The 27349-nt window shown below is 35.3% G+C and overlaps 3 protein-coding genes across 5 annotated transcripts; all 3 read right to left on the reverse strand.

Moving 5' to 3' along the window:
• Positions 1–3123: 3123 nt before the first annotated feature.
• Positions 3124–10072, reverse strand: LOC132605739 (putative pentatricopeptide repeat-containing protein At1g12700, mitochondrial). Of its 3 annotated transcripts, XM_060318949.1 has the most exons (5): positions 7893–10072; positions 6052–6627; positions 5799–5886; positions 5393–5459; positions 3124–3496 (listed from the first exon to the last, which is right to left on the reverse strand). In XM_060318949.1, exon 1 carries the CDS (start codon positions 9816–9818, stop codon positions 8043–8045), a length of 1776 nt encoding a protein of 591 aa, XP_060174932.1. In that variant the 5' UTR covers positions 9819–10072; the 3' UTR covers positions 3124–3496; positions 5393–5459; positions 5799–5886; positions 6052–6627; positions 7893–8042. The 3 variants fall into 3 exon arrangements, with proteins under 3 accessions (XP_060174932.1, XP_060174933.1, XP_060174931.1); XM_060318950.1 differs by having other exon boundaries at positions 6100–10072; XM_060318948.1 differs by having other exon boundaries at positions 6052–10072.
• Positions 10073–12567: 2495 nt separating this feature from the next.
• Positions 12568–26800, reverse strand: LOC132606092 (uncharacterized). Its single transcript, XM_060319430.1, has 15 exons — positions 24896–26800; positions 24327–24337; positions 24112–24195; positions 24010–24060; positions 23878–23921; positions 23491–23542; positions 22994–23050; positions 22118–22213; positions 20719–20750; positions 20333–20625; positions 19885–19985; positions 16233–18179; positions 14395–14469; positions 13603–13677; positions 12568–12974 (listed from the first exon to the last, which is right to left on the reverse strand). Exons 1-12 carry the CDS (start codon positions 26688–26690, stop codon positions 16398–16400), a joined length of 4398 nt encoding a protein of 1465 aa, XP_060175413.1. The 5' UTR covers positions 26691–26800; the 3' UTR covers positions 12568–12974; positions 13603–13677; positions 14395–14469; positions 16233–16397.
• LOC132605743 (mitochondrial import receptor subunit TOM40-1-like) lies at positions 19576–24887 on the reverse strand. Its single transcript, XM_060318953.1, has 4 exons — positions 24720–24887; positions 24112–24337; positions 22118–22213; positions 19576–19985 (listed from the first exon to the last, which is right to left on the reverse strand). The coding sequence occupies exons 2-4, from the start codon at positions 24232–24234 to the stop codon at positions 19965–19967; spliced, it is 240 nt and encodes a 79-aa protein (XP_060174936.1). The 5' UTR covers positions 24235–24337; positions 24720–24887; the 3' UTR covers positions 19576–19964.
• Positions 26801–27349: the final 549 nt, after the last annotated feature.

Here is a 27349-nt window from a genome sequence, read left to right on the forward strand (position 1 = left end):
GACAGTTGGACCTTACAGCTAAAATAAAGTAAAGTAATAAAATTGCGTAATTTAAAGAAAATACTTATAAAAACTGAAGCTTTATTCAAAACATAGGAAAGCAAACACGGGAAACATTTGCAGGAAGGGAAGGGAGAAGGCTTATCGAAAGTAGGGGGTGAATTTCGAATGCCTTAGAAGTTACACCTTGAGAGTCTTTTATAGACTTCTGAAATAATTAACACCTTCTAGATTGTTACAAGTGGACGACTATCTTTAAAGATGTCTTCTGCTAAAGTCAAAAGTTACTGATCTGCTTTTTAAAAAGTTGGTTGGCCACTTTGTCAAAAGTTATAGGCCTCTTTTTTGCTTTTTATTTTCCAGCTGTCCTTTGCCTCCTGCTCTTCTGAAGGGGCAAATTACTTTAACTCTTCTCGATAGTGGAGATATGCCTGAGCCATGCCTTGGTGGTCCATCATGTCTCCATTATCTTTTGCTGATGACGACGTTGTATCGAGCAATTCTTGAACTGCAGCTGGATCAGTGTCGTCAATATTATTCAAAGCTTCTAAGAGTTTTTTCTTTAATTCTGTCGATCCTGTCCTGCTGCTGGATGGTCTTGGATTTTTAAGCTTGGGATTTTTAGTATCCGGCGTCCATCCTTTACTTTTAATGATTTTAATTAAATACTTAATTCTAGTTATTTCAGCTATAACAAAAAAACCAGCTGGTGATATAAGAAATTCTTTTAGCAATATAATACTTGCATAATTTGATATGATTCGGTAGGGTAGAAATTTCTTGTTCCCTCTGGAATCTTTCATAATGAACTTGGAAGCTTTTGGGCATGTTTAGCTCATGCCCTCCTAATCTCATCCACCAATTGTAAAACCATCGAGGAATTATTGAGCTAGTCATTTGTTCGCTATATTTGACGAACCATGTATGAGAATTGGATCGTACATACAAGAAGTTGTACCAAGCTGCTTCATAGTCATAATAACTGAAGGTTTGCGGCCTATGCTGTTTGGATAACACAATCGGGGTGTGGAGATGATCAACTTTCCATTCAAATGGGCTAATGATTTTTTTTATAGTGAACTTTGAATATTGGATGCTATTTCAGTCAGATACATCCCTCAAGTGATGTTTAATTGTTATGGATCTTGTATCTGTCAGGATAAATTCGTAATACCTCCTAGTCTTGATAGGATCATTTGTTTCAATATAATCTGTTAGTGTAACAAGGTTTGAGCAAATGCTCAACTTTCCAATTTTCATAATATTTGTTCAATGCCATGATAGGTAATCTTGTTTTTTCAATAATGGCGAATTCTTCTGGAGAAGCTTGTTGCTTTCCTTCCTTTTTTGAAGGAGTGTTAGGATTAACTGCTTGGGCGAAAGACTCTGGGGTCTTCATCCCACAACAGTCGCTAGTCTGAATAGTACCTGCGGCTGAGCTTGTAGAAGGTTTCTGCATCTTCTGGTACGGTGACTGTGGTGGTTCTATTTGGGGAATAGATCCAAAAATAGTTAATTTTGCCTGGTTTGTAATTGGTCCTGTAGGCCTCATGGGCCTGGCTAGGTTAGGGAATTTAGCTAAAGCTGAATACTTGTTATTGGTTTTCTGCTGAAAGGGGGATTTTGAGGTTCCTGGCCTCATGGTTACCCAGTAAAAATTTCCTTTGTAAGAAAGCTAGTAAAGAATTTGATTCTCCTTTAATATATTCAATTTCAAAAACAAAACTAGATAATAAAGCTTGCCACCTGGCAAAGATTTGTTTTGAAACCAAATTTTTAACATCTTTTTGTAAAATCTATTTTGCTGATTTACAATCAACCCTTAATAAAAAATCTTTGTTTATTAAATCATCTTGAAATTTTGTAATACATAGTACTATCGATAAAATTTCTTTTTTGATTATACTATAATTTTTTTGTGCAGAATTCCAGATTCCCAAGGTAAAACGAACTAATTGTTCTGAAGACTCTAGAGAGACTCTTTGTTTGAGAATTCCACCATATCCTTCATTTGAAGCATCGGTTTCTAGTATCATAAAAGCATCTGGATTTGGGATTTCTAGATTTGGGAGTTTTTTTTATGATAGTTTTGATTTTTCTTACTGTCTCAGTTTAATCTAGACTCCATGGAACTGGATTCTTTTTTAGACGCTTGTAAAGGGGTTCACAGATTTTTCTACTATTTGGGATAAAATCTGCAACATAATTAAGACTTCCTGAGAATCTCTGTAATTGGGTTTTGTCAGGAATTTCATCTGGAAATTTTGAAGAGAATTCTTGCTCTACAAATGGGCTTATATGTGCCTTGGTATAAGTCACGTCCTAAAGATCTAATTGTTGTTTGAAACAATTTTATCTTTTTAGCACTCACGACTAAACCGTTATGCTTAACGATCTTAAAGAAAGTGTTTAAATGTTTAAAATGAGAATCTATGTCTTCAGAAAATATTAATACATTATCTATATATACGATAATAACAGACACTTAAAGTTGTTAGACTTAAAGTTTCGTCCATGGGGCAAGTTAGTTTCAAAAGTCCAAGACCACCTACGTCCAAGGGTATTCTTGTAAATAATCTCAATATAATTCGCATTTGTAATGTAATTAAAGATATTCACAACTAAACGAAATGACAGACACTTGCTTCTTTTTCTATATGTACAAGTTTCGAACTTTAGGATATTGTCCTTGCTAATCGGGAAAATGTGTATAAATTTCGAATGTTCGAACATTGCCGTAAAAAATGAAAATTTTGAGATAAACTAATTCGTGTTCATAATCATCTCATCCAGTATTCTCTCCTAATTCGAGAGACTGCATAAATCAAACCATGATACAGTTAACCGTATGTCACTTAATCCTATTTTAAGGATGTGTGGCAATATAGTTCTCAAACTTTTTCAAAACTATGGACAAGTATTCCGTGGTGTATGATTTCAGCATGTTGCGGCGTGATGGCGTGATCAACTTGCGAAGTACTTAATTTCTGCTTGAAATGGTTATTTGAACTTCTATTTTCAAGGAGTTAAGCTTACTAGTTAATATAACTAGGAACCTCAACCAGATCACTTGCCAGTTCCCTCTTATGTTGAATAAAGTTAAATCTTTCAAACAATGTAAAATACCGCATAATGCACCTAAGAATATGTCGATATTGTTCCCTTAAAACATGGCGAAACACCATTTATCTTGTTCAAAAAAATTACCATCTTAAACAACTGCCAATTATAAGCACACTAAACTGAAAAAGTAGTGCAGTAGGCCACCTCTAGAGGCGCAAACAAATACTAGAGAACCAAGCATGCAAATATATACAAGAAAAAGGGAATGATCCATTTGTTTATTGTTGTCATCATCTAGTAAACTCCTTGTATGTAAGCATTTACACGGTTCAGCTCGTTCTTCTGCTCAATTGCAACAGCACAAACATCTCCAATGGACACCATCCCATCATACAAGTCTGATCAACTGTAGGAATGCGCCTGACGCGGTTATCTGGCAAGTGACATGTCATGCCAGAAAAAAGCTTGAAAGATCATTGTCCTCAAACAAATATGGGAGGTATACCATTTAGGTGATTACAAACAAGGCCTTTAGGGATACGATAAGGCCAAACGTACTCTGGAAATTGATAAGTCACTTTCAAGAAAGACGCAATATAGAGGTTGAAGCAGACTATTCACAAAAAGTATCTTATTTCATGAAAGGTTCAGTTAAAATTCCAAACTAAAAAGTCTCAAATAAAACTATAACATGTTATATAAATGATCGATAAATCAAAAATAGAAAATTATCTTTTATTTGAAGGTCCGAGCCCAGCCCGTACCACAAGTCCAACTCCAACTCATTACACATATACATTGAGATTATGTCACTTATTCAAGGACACTTGATGGACTTCCACATTTAGACCTTCAAAAACACCTTGTCCCAACCAATGTGGGGCTTCTACTTGCCAACAAACCAGTACATACACGTAACATGTTGCAGCATATTTAAGCTTATCTTCTTGTGTTTGAAGCAAATACACTGAAAAAAGGCTAGGCCTCAGAAAATAGCACTTGTTAACAGTTGCAAGCAGAGGCGGATCCACCCTTTAGGGTGAGGGTGGCATGGCACCCTCTCGATTAATAAATTTTTTATATACTTATGTTGTAATTTGCTTAAATTAGGTTAAATATTTGATCCTGCCACCCTCAATCGTAAATTAGACAAAGGTGTCACGGCTGACTGACATAAGTTTGAATCTATCTTAAACATTTTTCGACTCCTATTTTTCTTTGCGCTTTTTACTTCCTTTGTACCAGTAATTCCCTTTTCGGCCCTCCCAATTTTCTATTTATCTTTTTATCATTTATATTGCCTTTCCTCTTTTCTATTAATTTATCTGTGATCTCTAGCGAGAACACACAAATAGAAACTTCACAATCCCTTAAATTAAACATTTCTCTTAATCTCAAATATGTGAGTATTTAAATCGAAAAACTTGGATCTCAATGGGAATTTTGGATTGAGATCAAAATTTAATTTTTATTTATTTTTTTATAATTTCTTTGGTTTATTACTCCCTCCGTCCATGTTTACTTATCTAGATTTGACTTGGGACACTCTTAACAAGCAATAAATAACATGAGAAATGAATTGGAGTATTTAATAATAAAATGAGAAATGAATTAGAGTACGTATAATTTCAATTTAAATCACTTTTACTACTTAAATTGTGATGGAAATTTCATAATCATTGCTTAGAAAAAACATGAAATTTATGATTTATTTTTGAGAACTTGTAGTTTATCTAATTCTACATTTACTTATGGGGTGTATTTACCAATTGAAGAATTTTTCTATTATTTTTCTTATTTTGATTGGTGTAATTCTCTTATTAAAGATGTTATTTTACTTGTGCAAATTCATTTTTTTTAATATACATAAGAGATGCAAGTCCCTGGTGAAAATGTTGATTTTACTTCTGATGTTAATGGGTGTTAATGAGTATGATTCCTTGTTTAAGATGCTAATTATGTTCGTTTCTTGATTTTTGAGATGTAATTTTCATATTTGCAAATAAAAAAAAAGCCTATTAATTTGACCCGAATAAATTAAAAAGAGATGGACCCGACCCAAATATATATTTCTAACAAGATGTACATTGAAAAAAATAGTGGCACCCGCCACCTTCAAATTCTAGATCCGCCTCTGGTTGCAAGCTTTCAGAACTATAGCTTCTTGTGTGACCGTGATGAGCTTGTTCTGCAAACTCAGATATATATAAATTTGACCAAGATGTCTCACAAGTTTAACTACGGATCTAGATACTAGAATCGGTTTTGACAAAAAACACATTGTGATATTGCACATTACTTTCTGACGAGATGAGGCTTTTGAGTTTACCTCTGTGTCATAATGTCCCCAGCTTTTCATTGACTTGCACCCTGTACTATGATTTTCCTGAAATAATCTGGTTCAACAGAGTTAATGAGAAAAAGGAGCAAAGAAGAGGGGGAGGAGCAGAGAAGAAAGTACAAAGATCATTTGGTAGTACATTCTTATGACAAACTATTTTTTTATTTTTTTATTTTTAAATCGGTAACTATGACCAATTGCTTGTGTTGGTATCTGGCAAATCATCCTGCAAATACTTGACAGTACAAAATGGATATTCAAAACATTTCAGCCTGGCAATTGTCTGTGTATTCCTTTCCCAGAGCACAAATACAAAGTAGTATAAAGAGAATCATGACATTGACACTGAATACCAGTCAAGAAGAAGCTGATACTTTTAGAAGGGGGTTGATACCTCTTCCTCTATTAATTCCAGCAATTGTTTTATTTTAATTTTCCCAAGTTTCCATAACCACCAATGCTCCAACATTTTGGTTTGTCATCTGCATCATGCAACCAATCAGTTTTCTCGAATTCTCACTACAGAAGCGATATTTACATAAGCGTGCATATAAATACATAAATGTTATGTGTGTAATGACAATGGTGAGATGCAAAGTAAGTTTAGACAAAGCATGAAGATACTAGTCGATTGCATAGCATCATACATATTATCATCTGTAGTGCACCAGAGCCGAGAACCATCAGCGCATTACCCTTGTCTCTGAAAATGTCAGATGCTGTGGAGCTTAATGCAAACATAAGTGGCAGCATTACTGGATTCACTAAGCGGGCATGTCGTAGAACAGAATTCTTGAGTGCATTTCCATCAAATATGATTCCTTGAATTCCTCCTTGCACTTTGCCAATGAACACCATATTTTGGATTAAGAAAGACAACAGTTCAAATTTGATACTAAGTTTGTAGTAGAGTGACCATCAAGGAACAAAACCAAAAGAAGCAAATTACTAATAGCAACCTTTTATAAAACAAATTAATCGTAACCTTTTTATAATTATTAATGCGATGGAAGCAACTTCACGATAAAGAAGAGCAGAGCTAAGCAATAGTACCTGCAGAAGCACAGACAAAAGCAAACCATTTATAAGCCTAACCTCCACTATCCATAATGCTCGTTCACACCCGAAACCATGTGCCAACCACGACATGCTTCGTGCTTGCTTGGTTTTCCATCATCCAATCCACAACAAATCAAATGAAACCCCGCCAAAGAAAACCTTTGCTGGGATATGATTGAAAGAAAAAGATTCTTTATGTACCCACAAACACACCTTAAGTGCATACAGTCTCATAAAATAAACAATTTTAATTGATTTCAATTCATCCTTCATTATTGTCCAGAAGAAGAACATGTGGAAATGACAAGACTTGAACTCATGACATTTTTTTACCAAAACAATGGCGTCAAACAGACGTCGCAATTACAGCTGGCTAACTTATATACCGTGTAAATGATGGTGGAAATTGTCTACTATTTCAATGGGCGGTCCTGGTGGAAAGGTAAATGACGGAGGTTTTCTTTTGATTGGAAACGTTTACTTTAATGGAGTAATGATGCTATAAGAACTTCTGATGATTCGTCTTGCTCTCTTTCCCACTCTCTAGGCTTTTAATTCCAGTTGGCAGCACGATGTCACACATTATTATCTTTTCATTTTTAACCTTAACACACACTTGTAAAGTGATAAAAGATTATTCCAACTCGTCATATTGAGTATAATAATTATTTCTGAACCACTGGAACTTCACAATACGTCATTTAACTTGAGGACATAAAGCCTGATGCAACAGTTCATAAACATAATAATTATTTCTCTTTCGGAATGTTACTCAGAAACATGAATATTTTGATGTTCTTGTTCGACAATATCATGGGAAGTACTAAGACAAAACGATAGAATATAAACCCTTTCGAGTCTGGAAGACCTGCAGTTTAATTTATTCTAAAGCTATTCATACCACAGAGGCAGGAGAATAATGACTATGGCCTTGAATCTTGTTTATAGCTTTTGAAAAACTTCCTCAGAGAAAGCATTCAATCAAATGTCTCACTGGCATGATATACATGTTAGTTTTCAGGAAAGACAATAACTGCAAAAATAAATAGAAGTCCTCTCAACTAACTGAAATAGTTATAAGCAAGCGACCAGAGAGAACTAACTGTCTAACAGCAATGAAATTTAAGTTGTTACCATGTGTTACCAACACAATAACAATAATAACTACACCTCAGTCCCAAACAAACCATTCATCTTTTGAACAATATTATAATACCTCAAGTCTAGATAAAATATGATTTGATGACAAAATGTTCTAACATCTAGTAATAGGCCGAATCCCATTTTATATGTGTTGTAGCGAGCAGCATAACCAATGGCAGAGTTCAGATGCTGACCATCCCAGAACATTTCCCCACCCCAAGACAAATGTGGACTGACACTCTGCAACACCATGTAAAAGAAAAAAAACTCAAAATATTTCATCTACCTTCTCAATAGGCCAGCCTAGAAAGCTCAGACAATGTTCTAATAGCCATCAGCTTCTGCAATTGCATTGGATGATATTTCTTTTGCATGGATAAACAGGATATGGTATCATGGTGATAGCATAGTCGAATAAACCAAGCGAAAAAAATATTCACTTCGTATTTTTCAAGTGAAGCTCTGGTATCATGTCAAGGACGGAAGGATTCTCCCTTGGAATGTCTACGAAAAACTCAGTTGTAGTTGCATCAAATGAGAAGCCTCTTCCAGCCATTTCCTTCATGAAAGTTGTCATTTCACTAATTTTGTTGAACCTGAGAAATCCTTGCACAATAACATTGTAAGTGACATTGTTTGGAAAACAATTGTTGTCTTCCATTCTTCTCAGCATATCTTTAGCTTCATCAAACAACCCTTGAAGACAAAATCCATTTATCATTACAGTGTATGTTCTCACATCCGGAAACAATCCCATCAAAGAAAGCTTCTCGAAAATCGCATGAGCTTCATCGAGTTGACCATTTTTGCATAATCCATTAATGACAACATTGTAAAATACAATACCAATATCTTCTCTCTTTCTTTCCAACTTATTAAAGAGGGACATAGCTTTTTCAACAAGTCCGTACTTAAAATAACCATTGAGCAAAGTGCGATGAGTGATTAAATCAGGTATGGGCCCCACAGATAGCATCTCGGCATAAAAATTTTCTGCATCACCAATTCTTCTGACTTCAAATAGACCCTGCAGGATAGTATTGTAGGTAATAATATCAGGCTTTGATCCCTTTTGAGAAATTTCACGAAACAATTGCATGGCCTCCCCCAATTTCTTTTGTTTACAGTATCCATTTATTAGTATGTTATAGCTAATAATGTTAGGCTCAATGCACTTCTCTATCATGAGATCAAAATTTCTCCTCGCTCTATCTAGTTGACCATGCAAACAATATCCATCCACTATTGCACTGTAGGTGATTATATTAGGCTTTACACCTTTTTCGACCATGTGTTTCATTACTTCCTCAGCATCTTCAACCTTCCCTTCTTTACATAGTCCATCTATCACTATGTTGAAGGTGCACACATTTGGATAAATATTCTGATTTACCATCTCAGAGAACAAAGTCGTAACCTTTTCCCACTGGCCAAGCTTACACAAACCATCAATCAAAGAACTATAAGTGACTATGTTTGGACGAATGCCTTTCAGTTTCATCTCGTTCAGAAGGTTGATAGCAGAATCTAAGTTTCCATCTTTGCAAAGAGCATCTATAACGATGCTGTAGATATATATGTGGGGCTTAGTGTTCCCTTTTTCCATTATCCTGAGCAAACTTAAAGTTTTTTGGGTATCGCCCCTTTTGCTAAGACCATTCATTACAGTTGCATACATGACTTTGTCGGGCTCACAAATCTTCTCTCTCACCAATTTTTTGAACAATTCAACCGCATCTTTAACCTTATTATCAGCAAAGATTCCCCTTAATAGGGTGGTAAAGGTGACAACATCAAATGGAATGCCATTCTTCAAATAAATGGGTAACACCGAAAATGCACAATCAGCATGATGCATCAGAAAATAATTGTTAATCACGATATTCAAGATGAAATCATTAATTGGGATGTCCAGTGTACACATTTCTCGAAAAAGAGAAATGACAGCTGAGTAATGCTTCATATTTAGCATAGTCTTCAATAATTTAGAGAAGTCTACAACAGAAGGAAGAGGCTTCATTCTGACCATTTGATGGAAGAGAGTAACAGCATCATCTAAACACTTTACCATCTCAAATTTACTGTTTACTGAAATATATGTATTACTATGATATGAAGAATAAGGTCTTGTTGAAATTGCAGAGCAAGAATGGAAAGTAGAGAGAAAGGGAATAATACCATTGTGAGAGCGAAGCAGAAAAATTCTGGCCATACTGGATTGCTAAGAAATCTCTATACCTTTTTTTTTTTTTTTTTTTTTTAATAAGTGCTTATTCGATTTTTTTTTTTAATAAGTGCTTATTCGAAAAAAAGTGAGGTGTTTGGCCAAGCTTTTGTGAAAAAATAAGTACTTTTGGGAGTAGCAGAAATAATTTTTCAGAAGCTAAAAAAAATAGCTTTTGCCCGAAAACACTTTTTTGAAAAGTACTTTTGACAAAAATGCAAATAGAAGCACTTTTTAAAAGTTTGGTCAAACACTAATGAATGCTCAAAAGTACTTTTTTAATTAATTGGCCAAACACAAATTACTTTTCGCTAAATGTGCTTTTTTGAAAAGTACTTTTTAAAAAAAATACTTTTTAAAATAAACAAATTTTAAAAGCTTGGCCAAACAGGCTTGCTATTATTAGTAGGGACAAGTGACTCACAACACTTTTGTGTTAGCTGAGACTAAAGTAAAGTAGTAAAGTGATCGGAAAAGGGTCATATTGGTGTTATATTGGCCTTTGTTAGTGTAAAAGTGTTATGTACTTCCTCCATCTCAAATTATTTGTCTTCGTTACTAAAAATAATTTTCTCAAATTATGTATAATTTTAGAAGTTTAAAACATAATTAATTACTTTTTCTCTATTTTACTCTTAATAGAATTTTTTCATTATGTAGATGACACATAAATAGAGTAAATGTTTAATGGAGAAAGATTATAATTTAGACATAAATAAAAGTAAAGGACGTGTAAAACAAAAAGACGATATATAATTTGAGATGGAGGGAGTACCTCTTTAACAGGTCATACTTTAGAGCTATATTTACCCTCACCTATTAAAACTAGTTATATTTGTTCTTCACCCGTTAAAACTATATTTTCAGCTTTAAAAAGTCGGGTGTTATTGAACAAAAAATCAGCCCCATTTTAAATCCTAAATGGCACGACCCACTTATTTGCCCACACTTAAATCACTCTCATTTCTCTCTCTATCCGGAAGATGTCGTTAAGCCTGCAAATTAATTATGGATGGAGGGAGTACTTATACCTGTAGGAAGGGGGTGGATATATTGGTTGAGCTTTGTATTTTTTTAAAGTTGAATAAAGAAAAAGTTATGTTAAAAAGAGAGAAATTAAATCCCACGTAATTTTTACTTATATAATTACCAATTTGGCACTATTAAAAAAGAATGAAGTGAAGTGTCTTACTTTTAATTTTGAATATGCTATCCCAGAAAGAAAATTTGTTTCTCGTAACAATTCATTCTGTTTTGAATGTTCTATTATAAAAATGAACTCTATTTACACTTTAGGGTGGGGTAAATATAGCATTTTTTTTTTTAAAGTGAACTCTATAATAAAAGGGATATTTTTCTGTTCACTAAGAGCATGATACGTGCCTTTTTAAAGATGAAAATGAAGTTTTAACTTTTAACATGCGAGGGCTAAATATAGCTAGTTTTAATGGGTGAGGTCGTAGGGGTGTTCATGGGTCGGTTTTGGGTTAAAACCAAAACAAACCAATCTAGTCGGTTTTAAAATTATTAAAACCAAATCAAACCAAATATAATACATATCCATTGGTTTGGTTGTAGTCGATTCGGTTCAGTTTGGGTCAATGGCAACGACGTGCAGCAACACTCAATACTATGACAACAATTAAATTGTTTGGCAACAAAAAAAATTCATTTTTAAAAGATTCATCATATATGTCAACATTAAGACTAAGTTGTTGCTAAATATTAAATTTTTCTAATTATATTATTTTTGTTGGCAAAAGAGTTATTGTCATTTCTATACTTTCTTGTAGGGCAACCACTGTTCTCATTATAACCAGTTACACAAGTAATAATTGGTAAGTGTGCATTTAAATACAATAACAAAAACAATAAGTCAATAACTATGCCTCCGCAAGTGGAATGGGCTGTATGAATTCTCATTGACACTAATACTCAATTAATTCTCATTTTGGAACACTAAAATACAAAATAGATAGTATTAAAAGTTCTCGACATTTTCAAGACATAAATCTCTAATATGACCAAATGAATCCTAAAAAACATACGACCAAAAGTAAACATACTAACATTGACCAAGACATAGTCCTAATTTTTTGAATAGGCAAAAAAAAAAAAAAACAAATTGGTATCCACCATATAGATATGTTTTTTCGATTTTGCCATATTTTCTCTAGTTCTACGGTGGATGAGCTTGTATGTCCTTTGGAGCAACTTCCTTCTATGTAATTTTAGATTTATCTCATCTCCTTTTAAACACATCCATTCACCATGAGTTTACACCTACTGACTGGTGCATCTATAGGTCGATGATGCAGACATGACCAAATCATGACTGGTGCATCTATAGGTCGATGATGCGGACATGACCAAACCATCTCAAGCGACTTTTTCTCATTTTATCATCAATGTGTGCTAACTTGCACCTTTGTCGAATGTTGTTACTTTTGCTATTGTCTACATGTAACCTTACTATGTGTGTCATGTCAATGGTGAGATGCTAAGTCAATCTAGACAAAGCATGAAAATACTAGCGGACTGCACAGTATCATACACATAATCATCGGCAGTGCCACCAGATTCAAGTGTCTATACGCTTGTCTTTCAAAATGTCAGATATTGTAGTGCTTTCAAACCCATGTTCTTCTGCCATAAGAGCAGCAGAAGTCCATTTATAGCGTGAAAATATAAGTGGACGCATAAAAAATAAAAATAAAAAAAGAGATCTGTCCCAGTATGAACTAAGAGCGTAGATTCTGGCATGACCCTATTCAGGTCATGCTAAAAGTATCTGTCCCAGCTGCCAAGTCACTTTACAATGTATGAATGGATGGCTATTGTTTTCTGCATTTTGCTGACACAGGAAATATCTTGAGCTTAACTGAAAGAATATGTCAATATTAAACAACTGCTAGTCATCAGCACACTAAACTGCAAAAGTAATGCAGTAGACCCAAGAATGTTGATATGTTATATTTACAAGAATAAGGGCACTGTCCGTTTATTTCTTGTCTAGCTTCATCTAATAACACCTCCTTTGTCTGTTTGGTAATTGAACGGTTCAGCTCATCCCTATGCTCACTTGCAACGACACGAACAACATCTCCAACGGACAACAAACAAGAATATGCCTGATGCGATTATCTAGCAAGTGAAACATCGTGTCAGAAAAACAAAAGGACAATTGAAATACAGCTGTGAAGCAAGAAAAATCATTGTCCTTAAATAAATACTGGGTATATTATTTAGGAGAATACAAACAAGTTTTTTAGGGATAGGATAAAGCCAAACGTGTACTGCAAATTGATAAGCCACTTCAAGGACGGCGTAATTTATAGAGGTTGATGAAGGCTATTCAGAAAAAGGTGATCTTATTTAATGAACAGGTATGTCATTTAGAATTAAAACTAAAATTTAAATTTGAAGGTTCAGCTCGATCGCCAATTACAAGTCCAAGTCATTACATATATCTATTAAATGACTTGGAGTAAAAGCCTTGGGATACATGACATCAATCTCCTTATGAAGTGGCTTGTTCCGCAATTAGAAAAAATCAATGTGGAAGCAAACGGATCGGATAAAAATATGGGATGGGAAACTTTTGGATCACAAAGGTTCCTAACAATTCTCATGGAGCACATTCACACAAATTTCAAGATGGTAGAAAAATCCTATTCGAGCAAGACGGATGGATATGGAACAGACCACTCAACGAGCAATTTCCCAGGATTTTCAGATTTGCAACTAATCATTGTGCAACAACAGAACATACCTTTGGAAAGAAGGTCTAATGACTGAAATGGAGGAAATGAGCCAATTGTCACAAGTGATTGAAGGACGTCAAGGGCTGCAAGCAGAACCAAACAAGAACCGAATGGAAGGATTACAAATCCGGCATTTTCCTGGTAAATTCAGGTTACAAGGTGTTCTCCCAAAGTAGTAGGCAACATCATATATGGCCTAGGAAGCTGAGAAGATGATAAGTTTCCTCAGTTCATTTCAACAAACTAAATTTTCGTTTTTTGTAACTGCACATTGTAAGAACACCCTAGGTGCTACAAATGATAAAAATTATTTATTGCTTATCAAAAAAATATGTCAATTACCTCATATAAGGAAACTTGGTGGATTTCCACATTAAAATTACTCTTAACACGTCGTTATGTATTTAAGCGTATCTTCTTGTGTTTGAGCCAAATACACTAAAAAAGGCAGTAAAAAAAGAAATGAAGCAGAAAGTAGTAGTAGCTGTTATCAGTTATCGCTTTCAGAACTTTAGTTTCTAGTGTGACCGTGATGAGCCTGCTCTGCAAACCCACACATGAACAAAATTGACATCATATAAACAAATGCCTCGCGATCTAACTACAGACCTAGCTGCCAGAATATATTACAGGAAGTGCATTTCAATGCTGCGCATTACTTTTATGATGACAAGAGCCTTTAAATTTACCTCACCTGTCACAATTTCCCTGTACTAAAATTCTCCAGAGAGAGAAGGAGAAGAGGGGGGGGGGGGGGGGGGGGGGAAGTACAAAGATCATTCGTAAGTATTTAAATTTACCTCTTCTGTCAAAAAGCTCCCAACTTCCATTGACTTGGATGATCTTCCCAGTACTATGATTGTCTGTATTGTCAGCTGAAAGTTCATAAACATCAAATGCACTTTATTATGTTAATGAAGGAGAATTAAATTACCAAAAGATCACAGCTGACACTTGACATTCAAATGATTCTAGAGACGAGGTTAATTTTGTTACAAAGCATGAACACACTGAAAAACAAGAGCATAGAAGAAATTAGATATATGCTTACTCCTATCTGATAGTATCCACAGGATTCAATATCCCATAGATAACTAATATTCTTAACGACAACTATGACAAAACTACACGTGGACACATGATCATGGAAAGCTCAATTGCGTCCATCTCACTAACTAAAGTCACCAACATTATAACACAGAGCTGAAGTATATGATAAGACACGGGTCTCTCTTCCCCCGAATTCTTCAAATAACAAGAAGAGTTTACACTTGAAAGTTAAAATTCAAGTTCTAACAATTACAGTAGAGAATTCAAACAGAGCTATGTCTTCAAAAGAAATTCCTTCCCTCCATGTTCTAAGTTAGTTGACAATAACTATATGGAGTATGACCCTTCTCGAATAGCAATGACAATTTGTATACCCCATCAATTTTGAACAAGTTCTATTTCAACAAAGCATCCGGTAATCTTGGATCATATATAAACCTCAAAAATATATTCGTAAATATTCTAAATATGGTATTTACCGTTCATCTATAGTATAGAATATCAACGTTGAACAAGTTCTATTTCAACTTCAAGAAAACTACAAATATTCATACTATACGTTTCAGGGACAAAAGGATGAGGTAGACCTATCTGCAATTGTGCACCTCCCTGCCATTATCAAATACCTTATGAGTGCTGTTCCTCTTTATGCATCTTTATTGAGGAATAGGTGAGTTAGTGATATAATTTCTTTATGAAAAACTAAACTGAAGACATGGAAAAAATGTTCTTATGATCTGATTAAGTCGCTACCAGTTTTCCATTTTAGGTACATAAATTCAAATTTTCACGGCTAAATTCCCACTATCTGAATTATATTCCTATACTCCAGTAATCCCAAAATCTGGTATAAAACCCAAACCTGGTTCATCTCAGCTTATCTCTGTTCACAAACAACTGCATACGACTGGTTTAACCATTAACTGCTACCGAGAACAACAAGATCTCCATTGAGGGAAAAAACTATAAATGAGGAAAAAAACCTCTACTAGATTAGTGAAAGCTCTTGCATATGAAGATGTTTTGCCTCAATAAAGGTAACAAAACACATTTGATGACATATGGAGTTACACATATGCAATCTAGAAATAGAAGTCCAAATCATATTGTTGCTCATTAGGCATTAGGCCAGACTCAGAAATTAGCTTCAATTAGATATAGATGCAACTCTTGTCACTTTGGAACAGATATAATGCTCCTTAGGAAGCACACGAGCAACAACTTTTAACTACCAGCTTCCAACTTAAGGCTGAAACTCTGCCAATGAGACACAGAAATCTCAGCAGTGCACAAAACTTCCAGATCCACAAACAAGGGATGAAATTAACATCACATGGCGCTAAGATTCTACAGGGATAGGCCAAAACCAGATGGTTGTCGAGCTATATGATCTGTTTGATGGTCTTAAGTATGTAGTTATTGACCATCAAAACTTTTCACTTTTTAAAAAGATGCCACAGCTAGAATTTGATTTTCCTACCAAAGATAGCAATCTCGGGATGTTGATATTACCGAGACTTTAGAAATAGAACTTACTGATCAATTCAAAATCAAGTGAATGACCTGCGGTGAGCCACTTCAAACTTACCATGGAGGAAAAAATTCAACCAAGACATCCTTCGTCTCCTCCAGCACAATTTCGTCAAAGTTATCTGGAGATAGTAGAAGGGGAACCTTGGAGCAGCAGTAAACTTCTCTCTCTGGGACCTACAGGTACAATAGTATATGCGAATAAACCAAGCGAAAGAAATATTCACTTCTTATCTTTCGAGTGAAGCTCTGGTATCATGTCAAGGACGGGAGGATTCTCCCTTATAACGTCTACCAAAAACTCAGCTGTAGTTGCATCAAATGAGAAGCCCTTTCCAGCCGTTTCCTTCATGAAAGTTGCCAGTTCACTAATTTTGCCGCACCTAAGAAATCCTTGTACAATAACATTGTAAGTGACATTGTTTGGTAAACAACCGTTTTCTTCCATTTTTCTTAGAATATCTTTAGCTTCATCTAACAACCCTTGTAGACAAAATCCAGTTATCATTGCATTGTACGTTCTAGCATTTGGAAGCAATCCCATCGAAGAAAGCTTCACAAAAATAGCATGAGCTTTGTCGAGTTTACCGTTTTTGCACAATCCATTAATGACAACATTGTAAAATGCAATATCAGTATCTTCTCTCTTTCTTTCCAACTTATTAAAGAGTGACATAGCTTCTTCAACAAATCCGTGCTTAAAATAACCATTGAGCAAAGTGACATGAGTGTATATATCAGGGATGGGCCCAACAGATAGCATCTCATCAAAGAATCTTTTTGCATCGCCTATTCTTCCAACTTCAAAAAACCCTTGCAAGATAGTATTGTATGTAACAATATTAGGTTTTGATCCCTTTTGAGAAATTTCATGAAACAATTGCATGGCCTCGGCAAATTTCTTTTTCTTACAGTATCCATTTATTAGTATGCTATAGCTGATAATGTCAGGTTCAATGCTCTTATCTATCATGAAATCAAAAATTCTTCTCGCACTATCCACTTGACCACGCAGGCAATATCCATCCATTATCGCATTATAGGTGACTATATTAGGCTCTATACCTTTCCCGATCATATGTTTCATCACTTCCTCAGCATCTTCAACTTTCCCTTCTTTGCATAGTCCATCTATCACTATGGTGAAGGTGCGCACATTTGGATAAATATTATGATTTACCATCTCAGAGAATAAAGTCGTAACTTTTTCCCACTGACTGAACTTACACAAACCATCAATTATTGAATTGTATGTGACTATGTCTGGAGGAATGCCTTTCAACTTCATCTCGTTCAAAAAGTTGATAGCAGCATCTAAGTTTCCATCTTTGCAAAGGACATCTATAACAATGCTGTAGATGAATATGTCGGGCCTAGTGTTACCATGTTCCATTAACCTGAGCAAACTTAAAATTTTTTGGGTATGGCCCCTTTTGCTGAGACCATTCATTACGGTTGCATACATGACTTCGTCGGGCTCACAAATGTTTGCTCTAACCAATTTTTTGAACAATTCAACTGCATCTTTGACCTTATTTTCAGCAAATATCCCTCTTATTAGGGTGTTAAAGGTGACAACATTAAATGGAATGCCATTCTTCAAGTAAATGGGTAACACCGAAAATGCACAATCAGCATGATGCATCAGGCAATAACTGTTGATCACGATACACAAGATGTATTTATCAATTGGGATGCCCAATGTCTGCATTTCTCGAAAAAGAGAAATGACAGCAGAATAATGCTTCATATTAAGCATAGTCTTAAATAATTTAGAGAAGTCTACAACACAAGGAAGAGGCTTCATTCTAACCATTTGATGGAAGAGAGTAACAGCATCATCCAAACACTTAACATTCTCAAAATTGATGTTTAACCCAACTTTACCCTTCACCGAAATGGATTTATAACTATGGCGTGAAGAATAAGCTCTAATGGCTGAACAAGAACGATAGATAAAGGGAATAGTACCATTGCGAACAGAAATTAACTTCATCTTCAATGGCTAACTTAGAACTGAACAATTTCTGTGAGTGAGAGAGTGTTACCCTAATTTTAGGAATAATTTTAACAGAGGGATTGTGTACTCGGAGCACATGAGAAGATAACAAAAATAGTCCTTATGTTTGACGGTAGGTTCAAAATAGTCCCTTGAGTATGCATTTAATAGTTTTGGTGCTTTAAGTTTTCCAATTAAATTTTTAGTTTCCGTCAAACATTTACCAAACTCTGTCCTTTACATTTGATAGGAACTTTTAAAAAAAAAAAAAAGCAGCGGCAACTAACATTTAGAGATACAACTATTATACTAGTTTTTTTCTATTTTTGATTTATTTCGAAAGTTTGATGCAATTTTTTGTGGTGTAATCTTCGCTATTCTTTTTACTAGAGTCTAGTGTAGTTTTTTGTGTTGCATATTTTAGGATTTGATAGAATTTTCTTGGTCTTTATAGTTTTTTTTCACTGTTTACGTCAAATCTAACAAACAGAGTTTGGTAAATATTTTATGAAGACTAAAAATGTTAACTTTTGACAAACTTAAACTACCAAAAATGTCAAATACATACTTAGGGGACTATTTTGAACCTACTCTCAAATATATGGGACCATCTTTGTCATTTTCTCGGGAGCAAATGGAAAATAGTAGTAACGTGTGTTCCTTGACTACCTAAAGGCCAAAGAGGTATGGAGTGCTTGACGTGGGAAGAGTTTAGTGAAAAAGTGTGTATTTGAGTTTCAAAATTAAGGAGGTGACTTTTGAGCTTCTTAGTATATAGCATAAAATTAAAATTAAGGAGAAACACAACAATATAATAAACGAATAAATAGGTAATTTAATTTACGAGATATGTCAAATTACTTTTACATTAGAATTATATACTTATATAGACATGTTTATCATATAACCTAAATGGAATTATAATGTAGTTTTAGATTTTTGGTGTAAAGAACAAGACATAGATAATGAAATACTCCCAGGAGCTCTGTAATTACTCTTTTATTCCTTATGTAATCAACTTTGAAGGTGACCAGCATACCCTCAATGTTGAGGAATACAAAGTTACCTCTTTCAAAAAAAAAAAACAATTTATCATGTAACCATGTTTAATAGATGGCCACACAATGTTTTTTCTTTCGAGTAGCCATAGAATAATCTCAGGTCGAAGTTACTATAATTGGCTTTTGGTCAAGGCACCAATAGCAAATCTTGATTAATTATCTTTAACATTGTCACCTTTATTGAGGTTTTGGTTATGCATGCCCAATATATATATATATATATATATATATATATATATATATATGGAAAAGCACAATTTTGGAAGGTCGTTCAAAACGTGTTGAAGATAAAAGCCTAGAGAACAACGGAAAAAAGGGCAGCCTAAAGAACAATTATGAACTAGAAAAAGAAAAGCCGTATCATTTCCTACTGTGGGAATAAATTTTAATCTTTCAAACAATGTAAAGAACCACAAAGTAAAAAATTAATCCCTAAAAACAAAGATGAAACACCTTTTAGTTTGTTCAAAAGAAACTGTCATCTTAAACAATTGCTAACACTAAACAGGAAAATTAGTGCAGTAGACCCAAGCATGTTGATATTTACAAGATTAAGGGCATATGATCCATTTATTTCTTGTGATCATCATCTAATAATCTCCTTGTATGTTTGGTATTTAAAAGGTTCACTCATCCCTATGCTCACTCACAACAACACTAACACCATCTCCAACAGACACCACTCCTATAATACCAATCTGATCAACAACAAGAATGTGCTCTGATGCGGTTATCTGGCAAGTGAAACATCCTGTCAGGAAAACAAAAAGACAAAATTGAAATAAAGCTTTGAAGCGTGAAAAATCATTGGCGTTAAATAAAAATTGGGTGCATACTATTTAGAAGAACACAAACTAAGCACAAACTAGGTTATTTTAGAGACACGATAAAGCCAAAACATGTACTACAAATCGATAAGCCAAGGACGGTGTAATTTGTAGAGGTTGAAAGAAGGCTAATCAGAGAATGAACAGGTATGTCAGTTAAAATTAAAAACTGAAAATTTAAATTTATCTTCTTTAAATAGAGCTAAAACCTTTTATTTGAAGGTTCGGCTCAACCAGCCAATTACAAGTCCAATTCATTACATATATTTACTTGGAGTTAAAGCCTTAGGGTACATAATAGCAATCTCCTTATGAAGTGGCTTTGGAGGTTCTGCAATGAGGAAGAATTGATGTGGAAGCAACTGATCTGAGATAAATATGGGATGGAAAACTTCTAGATCACAAAGGTTCAAGAAGGAAAATGGTGGATTGGGTATTAAGAATTTGAGGCAGCAGAATAGAAGCCTCTTGATTAAGTGGTGAGGAGATTCAATGTTGACGTAGAGGCTTTCTGGAGAATGGTGTACAAAGGAAGGACCGCCTCCAATGGGGATTGGATCAGAGCTTTATGGCCAATGTTTTCCCAGAACATTGGATAAAAAATAGGCAATGGTAGGAAAATTTCCTTCTGGCATGATAGTCGGCTTGGCCACTTACCCCTCAGGGATCAATTCCCCTCCTTGTTCACTCTAACAGGAGACACAGAACTCAAACTAGCCTAGAGCAGAGAAGGTAATGCTTGGAACATCACATTCGGAAGAAATTTTAATGATTCGGAACTTGAGAGGATTGGAGAACTCTTTACCGTATTGTCCCCTTACAATGGATTAAAGAACAGTGAAGATGAAGTGGTGTGGAAGGGTCATTCAAGTGGTTGTTTCTATGTTAAATCATGCTACAAGGTTTTTCTGGATGCTGCCAACCAACCTAATGCTGGCCCTTCGAAACAGATATAAAATTCCAAACCTCCGGTGAAAGCAATGTGCTTTGAATGGCTTGTCATAAAAGAAGCTTTTCTAACCCAAGAGAAAATTACAAAGAGGGCTACAGTTCGTCAACAGATGCTTTTTGTGTGAGAAAAAAACAGAAAGCAACAGGCGCTTTCTACATTGCTCTGTTACTACTCAAGTTTGGCACATGTTCTTCAACTTCCTGGGGGGTGAAATGGGTTATGCCAAGGTCAACAATAGATTTACTTCTCTGCTGGGACAGAAAAGCATTGCCTGAGCATTTAGAGAAAGCCCGGAACACCATTCCTGCTGGAATATGATGGAGAGGAAATGAATAGAAGATGTTTTGATGGACAAAAGAACTCAATCTTGAAGATAAACTCTGATTGTATTTTTATGGTATCTTTTTGGTGTAAAATGGATAATAGCTGAGGAGGCAGAAACCCTGTTACAGTTCATAGACTCTTTTGTATAGACAGTCAGGGTTTACTTTTCTTTTGTTCTTTTTTGGATGTACCAACAACACTTGCTTAGTGTTGGATTTGAAATCTATAATACTTACCATTTCAAAAAGAGAACTTAATGAGTAAATTCCCAAAGCACATTCGAATTAAACTGGGAAATTCCCAGGATTTTCAGCTCTGCAACTAATCACCGTGCAACAGGAGAAGTGTATTAGTCTCCACAAGGATAGAATGTACTTCTGAAAAAGGGGTGTAATGACTGCAAAATGGAGGAAAATGAGCCAATTTTTACGAGTGATTGAGGATGTCAAGGGCTGCAAGCATAACCAGACAAGATCGAATAGAAGGAACACAAATTCGGCGTTTTCCCGGTAAAATTAGGCTACAAGGTGTTCTCCCAAAGTAGTAGGCAACACCATATATGACCTAGGAAATTGATATGAAGAAACACAGCCCCTTACAAGGTTAAATGCTTCAAATGGCTGGTGGCAAGAGAGAAATGATTGACTCAACACAATTTACAAAGATAGTCCGCAACAGGTGTATCCTCTGTGAAGACCTCAACTCAGAAGGAAAGGCGAGTGGGAACATGTGTTTTGTGAAGGAGCTACGACAAAATTAAAAAGTCCATATGCCACCTACCTCGGCTGAAAGAAGGAAATTAAGACCCATGTTCAAGCGCTCTTCCAAGAAAGCAGCAGCACATCCGTTGGAATCAATCTTCCCTCTGAGACAACACTGTAATGCATGCATAATATTGATTCAGTAAACATCAAAGTCATGATGAGCAAGGTTGATTAAATATCCAACATTGGCGAGATGCAGTCACAAAAACAAGATCCGCTTAATGAGCTTTCATAGACCTTTGCAAACACATAATAGCAGCCCACAGGAGTTTCTATATGTCTATTGCGCTCAAGGGTGTGGCCTAGTAGTCAATGAAGTGGATTGAGAACCATAGATCCTAATAAACAGTGGTGTAAAGTAACCATGAATTAAAGAGATTAGTTAATGCATATTGCATGCCAAACATCTTGTCCAATGCTTCAAGCTTCTGGTGAGATCTCCGTAAATTATACTCCAATTGGAACGAACTCCGAGAAATTCCATTGATGCAACCAAAAGAAAAAACTCATCCATCAGGACGAACTTTTTATTACTTAGGCATTCCATATGACAACTCAGTATTTGATAAAACAACTAAAATCTGGGAAAATGTGATTTAGTCATTTGTAGAAAAGAGTACTGGAAAGGATCTTGTCATTGCCATCAAGCAAATAAATTTGGAAGAATTGGCAAATTGTATCATAAAAGGTTCAACTATTTAAAAAAAAAAGAACATGGAGCTCAGTCTAGTTAATAGCCAATGTCAAATACTGCTTTAAATGAACAGATGTATCACCAAATGCAACAATTGCAAACTGGTGACATGATACCTATAATTCTCTATCAAAACATGTAGTAATAAATAACCATGAAACAATCTATTTCCTGCTATCAGAGGGAAATATGTGTTACCTGCAACCTCTTGATTGTCATAGGTACCTCGGTAAACAGTACCATAGGTTCCCTGAGCTACAAGAGAAGGTGTCGGTTCAAATCCAACAGAGACAAAAACACTAGTTGATTTCTTTTCCAATTGTCTAAGTCTTGGTGGACAAAATTACGCGGTATCTATGCTGGTTGGAGGTAGTAGGTACACCGTTGAATTAGTCGAGGTGCACGCAAGCTGACCCGGACACCATGGTTATCCAAAAACGAAAAAAGAAGTTTCTAATGTCTACATTGGAAGTCGAGAGAAGTACTTTAGCTATATGCTAGAACATACTAGATTCATTTAATATCTCTAGGTTAATAGCACAGACTCTCCCTTGTTCTATCATACTTGGGAGTCACGGTATTTAGGTTAGTTTACCTTGTATACCACTTCTCCCCGTACACAGGTGGTATCCAAGATAAAGTATAAAATCTACGGAGAGATATGATTCTCTACAAAAGATGCAACAATTATCTACCTTACCACACTTCATTAGGTTCCTACCAGAGTTTGGTACTGAATCTCTAACACTACAGAAACAAGATGTCACACAGCAAAAAGAAATGAGATGTCACGTAGCAGAAAGATATGAAAGAGAAAACAGATGAAAACCGCTAGTACATATATCTTAAGTGATGAAGAGGAGTGGTAAATTAGGAAACAAGAACAAAGGGCTTACAGATATGTGGACTCACAGGCACTGACCAAGTCTGTCCATGCAATATAAAGGGAAGAGGCAGTAGTCAGTTTTTAACTTAAACTGGATTATAAGGCTAGCATTGTTCTACCATCAAGGTGTCAAAATCTAAGGGCAAGAAATTATCTATTGGAGTCTGCATGCAATCATTTTGGAAAAGATAATGACAATTTTGAGGCGTTAAATTTGGGGCTTTCATTTTTCACTAGAATCTGCACAGTTACAGCAAATAGTACAGTTGACAAGATCAGACCACTAGGTTAGAAACTAGGAAAAAAGATTTCAAAGCCAATAGGAAACTGCAAACCTACTGGAAATGCACATAGTTGAAGTGCCAAGACCAACACTAGCCTGCAGGATATCAAGTTAGATTTTCGGAAAGAAGTTATAACAAAAGGTTACCTGCTGAAGGATGTAATCGTAACCAATGCTTGCTGTAACATCTCTAGACATGTAGTTGCACATAGAGTCTGATGCTACAGACACCTGCATGGAAGAAAAGAGTTTAAGAAAAGCAAGTCCCATATGCAATCGTTAAGATACTAGTGACTCAGACTCTTAAAACTTTTCAGAAATTTTCTGAACTTAACTCAACCATTCCAGTACTAGCAACTTACCCTGCAGCAACCTGCACGTAAATTAACAAACACTGAATAATGTTAAAATAATTAAAATAATTAAAAAAGGAAAAAATAGAAAAATGAAACAACTATAAGTAGTTAATGCTGGCGAAATCGGCAAAAGAAAATACATTAGATATTTTTTTCTCTTTGGGAGGGTTTTCTCAGAAACATGAATATTTTGATGTTCCTGAAGATAACCAAATAGCACTAAAAATTATAATAATAGAATTATATATATATTACTAAAAATTATAATACTAGAATTATAATGTTAACACATAAGGAAACTCACTAATATTCCTTAAAAAAAAAATCGAAGTGGTAATTTTCTCATATTAAGACTGCATAAACATTTGATCTCTAAGAAAAAGAAGACTGGAAAAAAACCTCAAAATATCATAATTAATGTACGTCCTCAATAGGCCTGCCTAGAAAGCTCAAGCAACGTTCTAATTGCCATCAGCTTCTGCATTTGCATTGGAAGCCATTTCTTTTGCAGGGATAAAAATGAAATTGTATCACAGTGATAGCATAGCCGAACAAACCAAGCGAAAGAAATATTCAATTCTTATTTTTCAAGTGAAGCTCTGGTATTATGTCAAGGACAGAAGGATTCTCCTCTACAATATTTACCAAAAAACTAGTTGTAGTTGCATCAAATGAGAAGCCCCTTCCGGCCATTTCCTTCATGAAAGTAGCCATTTCACTAATTTTGCTGCACCTGAGAAATCCTTGCACAATAACATTGTAAGTGACATTGTTTGGTAAACAACCGTTGTGCTCCATTTTTCTTAGAATATCTTTAGCTTCATCAAACAACCCTTCAAGACAAAATCCATTTATCATTACAGTGTATGTTCTCACATTCGGAAGAAATCCAATGAAAGAAAGCTTCTTGAATATAGCATGAGCTTCATTGAGTTTACCATTTTTGCACAATCCATTAATGATAATATTGTAAAATGAAATGTTATTATTTTCTCTCATTCGTTCCAACCTATGAAAGAGTGACATAGCTTCTTCAACAAGTCCGTACTTAAAATAACCATTGAGCAAAGTGCCATAAGTGAATGAATCGGGTATGGGCCCTGTAGATAGCATCTCATCAAAGAACTTTTTTGCATCGCCTATTCTTCCAACTTCAAATAGACCTTGCAAGATGGTAGTGTAGACAACTATATTAGGTTTTGATCCCTTTTGATAAATTTCACAAAACAATTGCATGGCCTCGACCGGTTTCTTTTTCTTACAGTATCCATTTATTAGTATGCTATAGCTGATAATGTTAGGTTCAATGTTCTTATCTATCATGAAATCAAAAACTCTCCTCGCTCTATCCAATTGACCACGCAAACAATATCCATCCATTATCGCATTATAGGTGACTATATTAGGCTCTACACCTTTTCCGATCATGAGTTTCATCACTTCCTTAGCATCTTCAACTTTCCCTTCTTTGCACAGTCCGTCAATCACCATGTTGAAGGTGCGCACATTTGGATAAATATTAAAATTCACCATATCAGAGAACAAAGTCTGAACCTTTTCCCACTGACTGAACTTACACAAACCATCAATTATTGAATTGTATGTGACTATGTCTGGAGGAATGCCTTTCTGCTTCATTTCATTCAGAAGATTGATAGCAGCATCTAAGTTTCTATCTTTGCAAAGCGCATCTATAACAATGTTGTAGATCAATAGGTTGGGCTTAGTGTTCACCTTTTCCATTAACTTGAGCAAACTTAAAGTTTTTTGGGTATGTCCCCTTTTGCTAAGACCATTCATTACAGTTGCATACATGACTTCGTCGGGCTCACAAATCTTCTCTCTCACCAATTTTTTGAACAATTCAACTGCATCTTTAACCTTATCTTCAGCAAAGATTCCCCTTAATAGGGGGTTAAAGGTGACAACATTAAATGGAATGCCAATCTTCAAGTAAATGGGTAACACCGAAAATGCACAATCAGCACGATGCATCAGGCAATAACCGCTAATCACGATATTCAAGATGAAATCATTAATTGGGATACCCAATTTCTGCATTTCTCGAAAAAGACAAATGACAACAGAGTAATGCTTCATACTTAGCATAGTTTTAAATAATTTACGGAAGACAGGAACAGAAGGAAGAGGCTGCATTCTAACCATTTGATGGAAGAAAGTAAGAGCATCATCTAAACATTTGAAGTTCTCAATCTTACTATTTAACCCAAGTTTACCCTTTGCTGATATAGATGTTTTACTACGGCAAGAAGAATAAGCTCTAATAACTGTAGGACAATTGGAAGCTGTAAAGAAAGAGATAAAGGGAATAATAGCATTGTGAGGGATACACAGAGAAATTCTCCTCATCTCCCATGGCTAGGGGTGAAAGCCTCCTACTATTCTATTGTTGTTTGTTTGTGATAGAGGTATTCTATTTCAGTATGCCCTAATTTTGGACGAAAGAGCACATGAGCAGTTGTGTCATATTAAAGTCATTTTTTTTTTGCGCGGATTGCCCTTCTCTTGGTGGTCTTTAAATTTTGCATCTCATATTTGTGGTCTTTAAATTATGCCTCTTATATTGCTGGTCTTTAATTTTTGTCCTTCGCATTGCAACTCTGAGCGTTCACGCAGAAATCATGAGGTTCTGAGTTTGAACCCCCGCTCAAGCATAAATTAAAAAAAGAAATTGCAAGGCAAAGTTTGGGTCGCGTGTATGCCGGACCCGGCATATACTTGTTAAGGAATTACCAAATTTATGCCGGACCCGGCATACTCATGCCTTATGGGCAGACTTGGCATAAGTATGTCGGGTCCGGCATAACTTTGGTAATTCCTTAACAAGTTTATATCGATGGGGGCATACTTTTAATGGGCAAACTTTTATGCCGGACCCGGCATAAACTTGTGAAGGAATTACCAAAGTTATGTCGGACCCGGCATACTTATGCCAAGTTTGCCCATAAGGCATAAGTATGCCGGGTCCGGCATAAGTTTGGTAATTCTTTAACAAGTTTATGCCGGTG

The sequence above is a fragment of the Lycium barbarum genome, chromosome 8 (assembly GCF_019175385.1).
Source record: "Lycium barbarum isolate Lr01 chromosome 8, ASM1917538v2, whole genome shotgun sequence".
In the NCBI taxonomy this organism is placed as follows: domain Eukaryota; kingdom Viridiplantae; phylum Streptophyta; class Magnoliopsida; order Solanales; family Solanaceae; genus Lycium; species Lycium barbarum.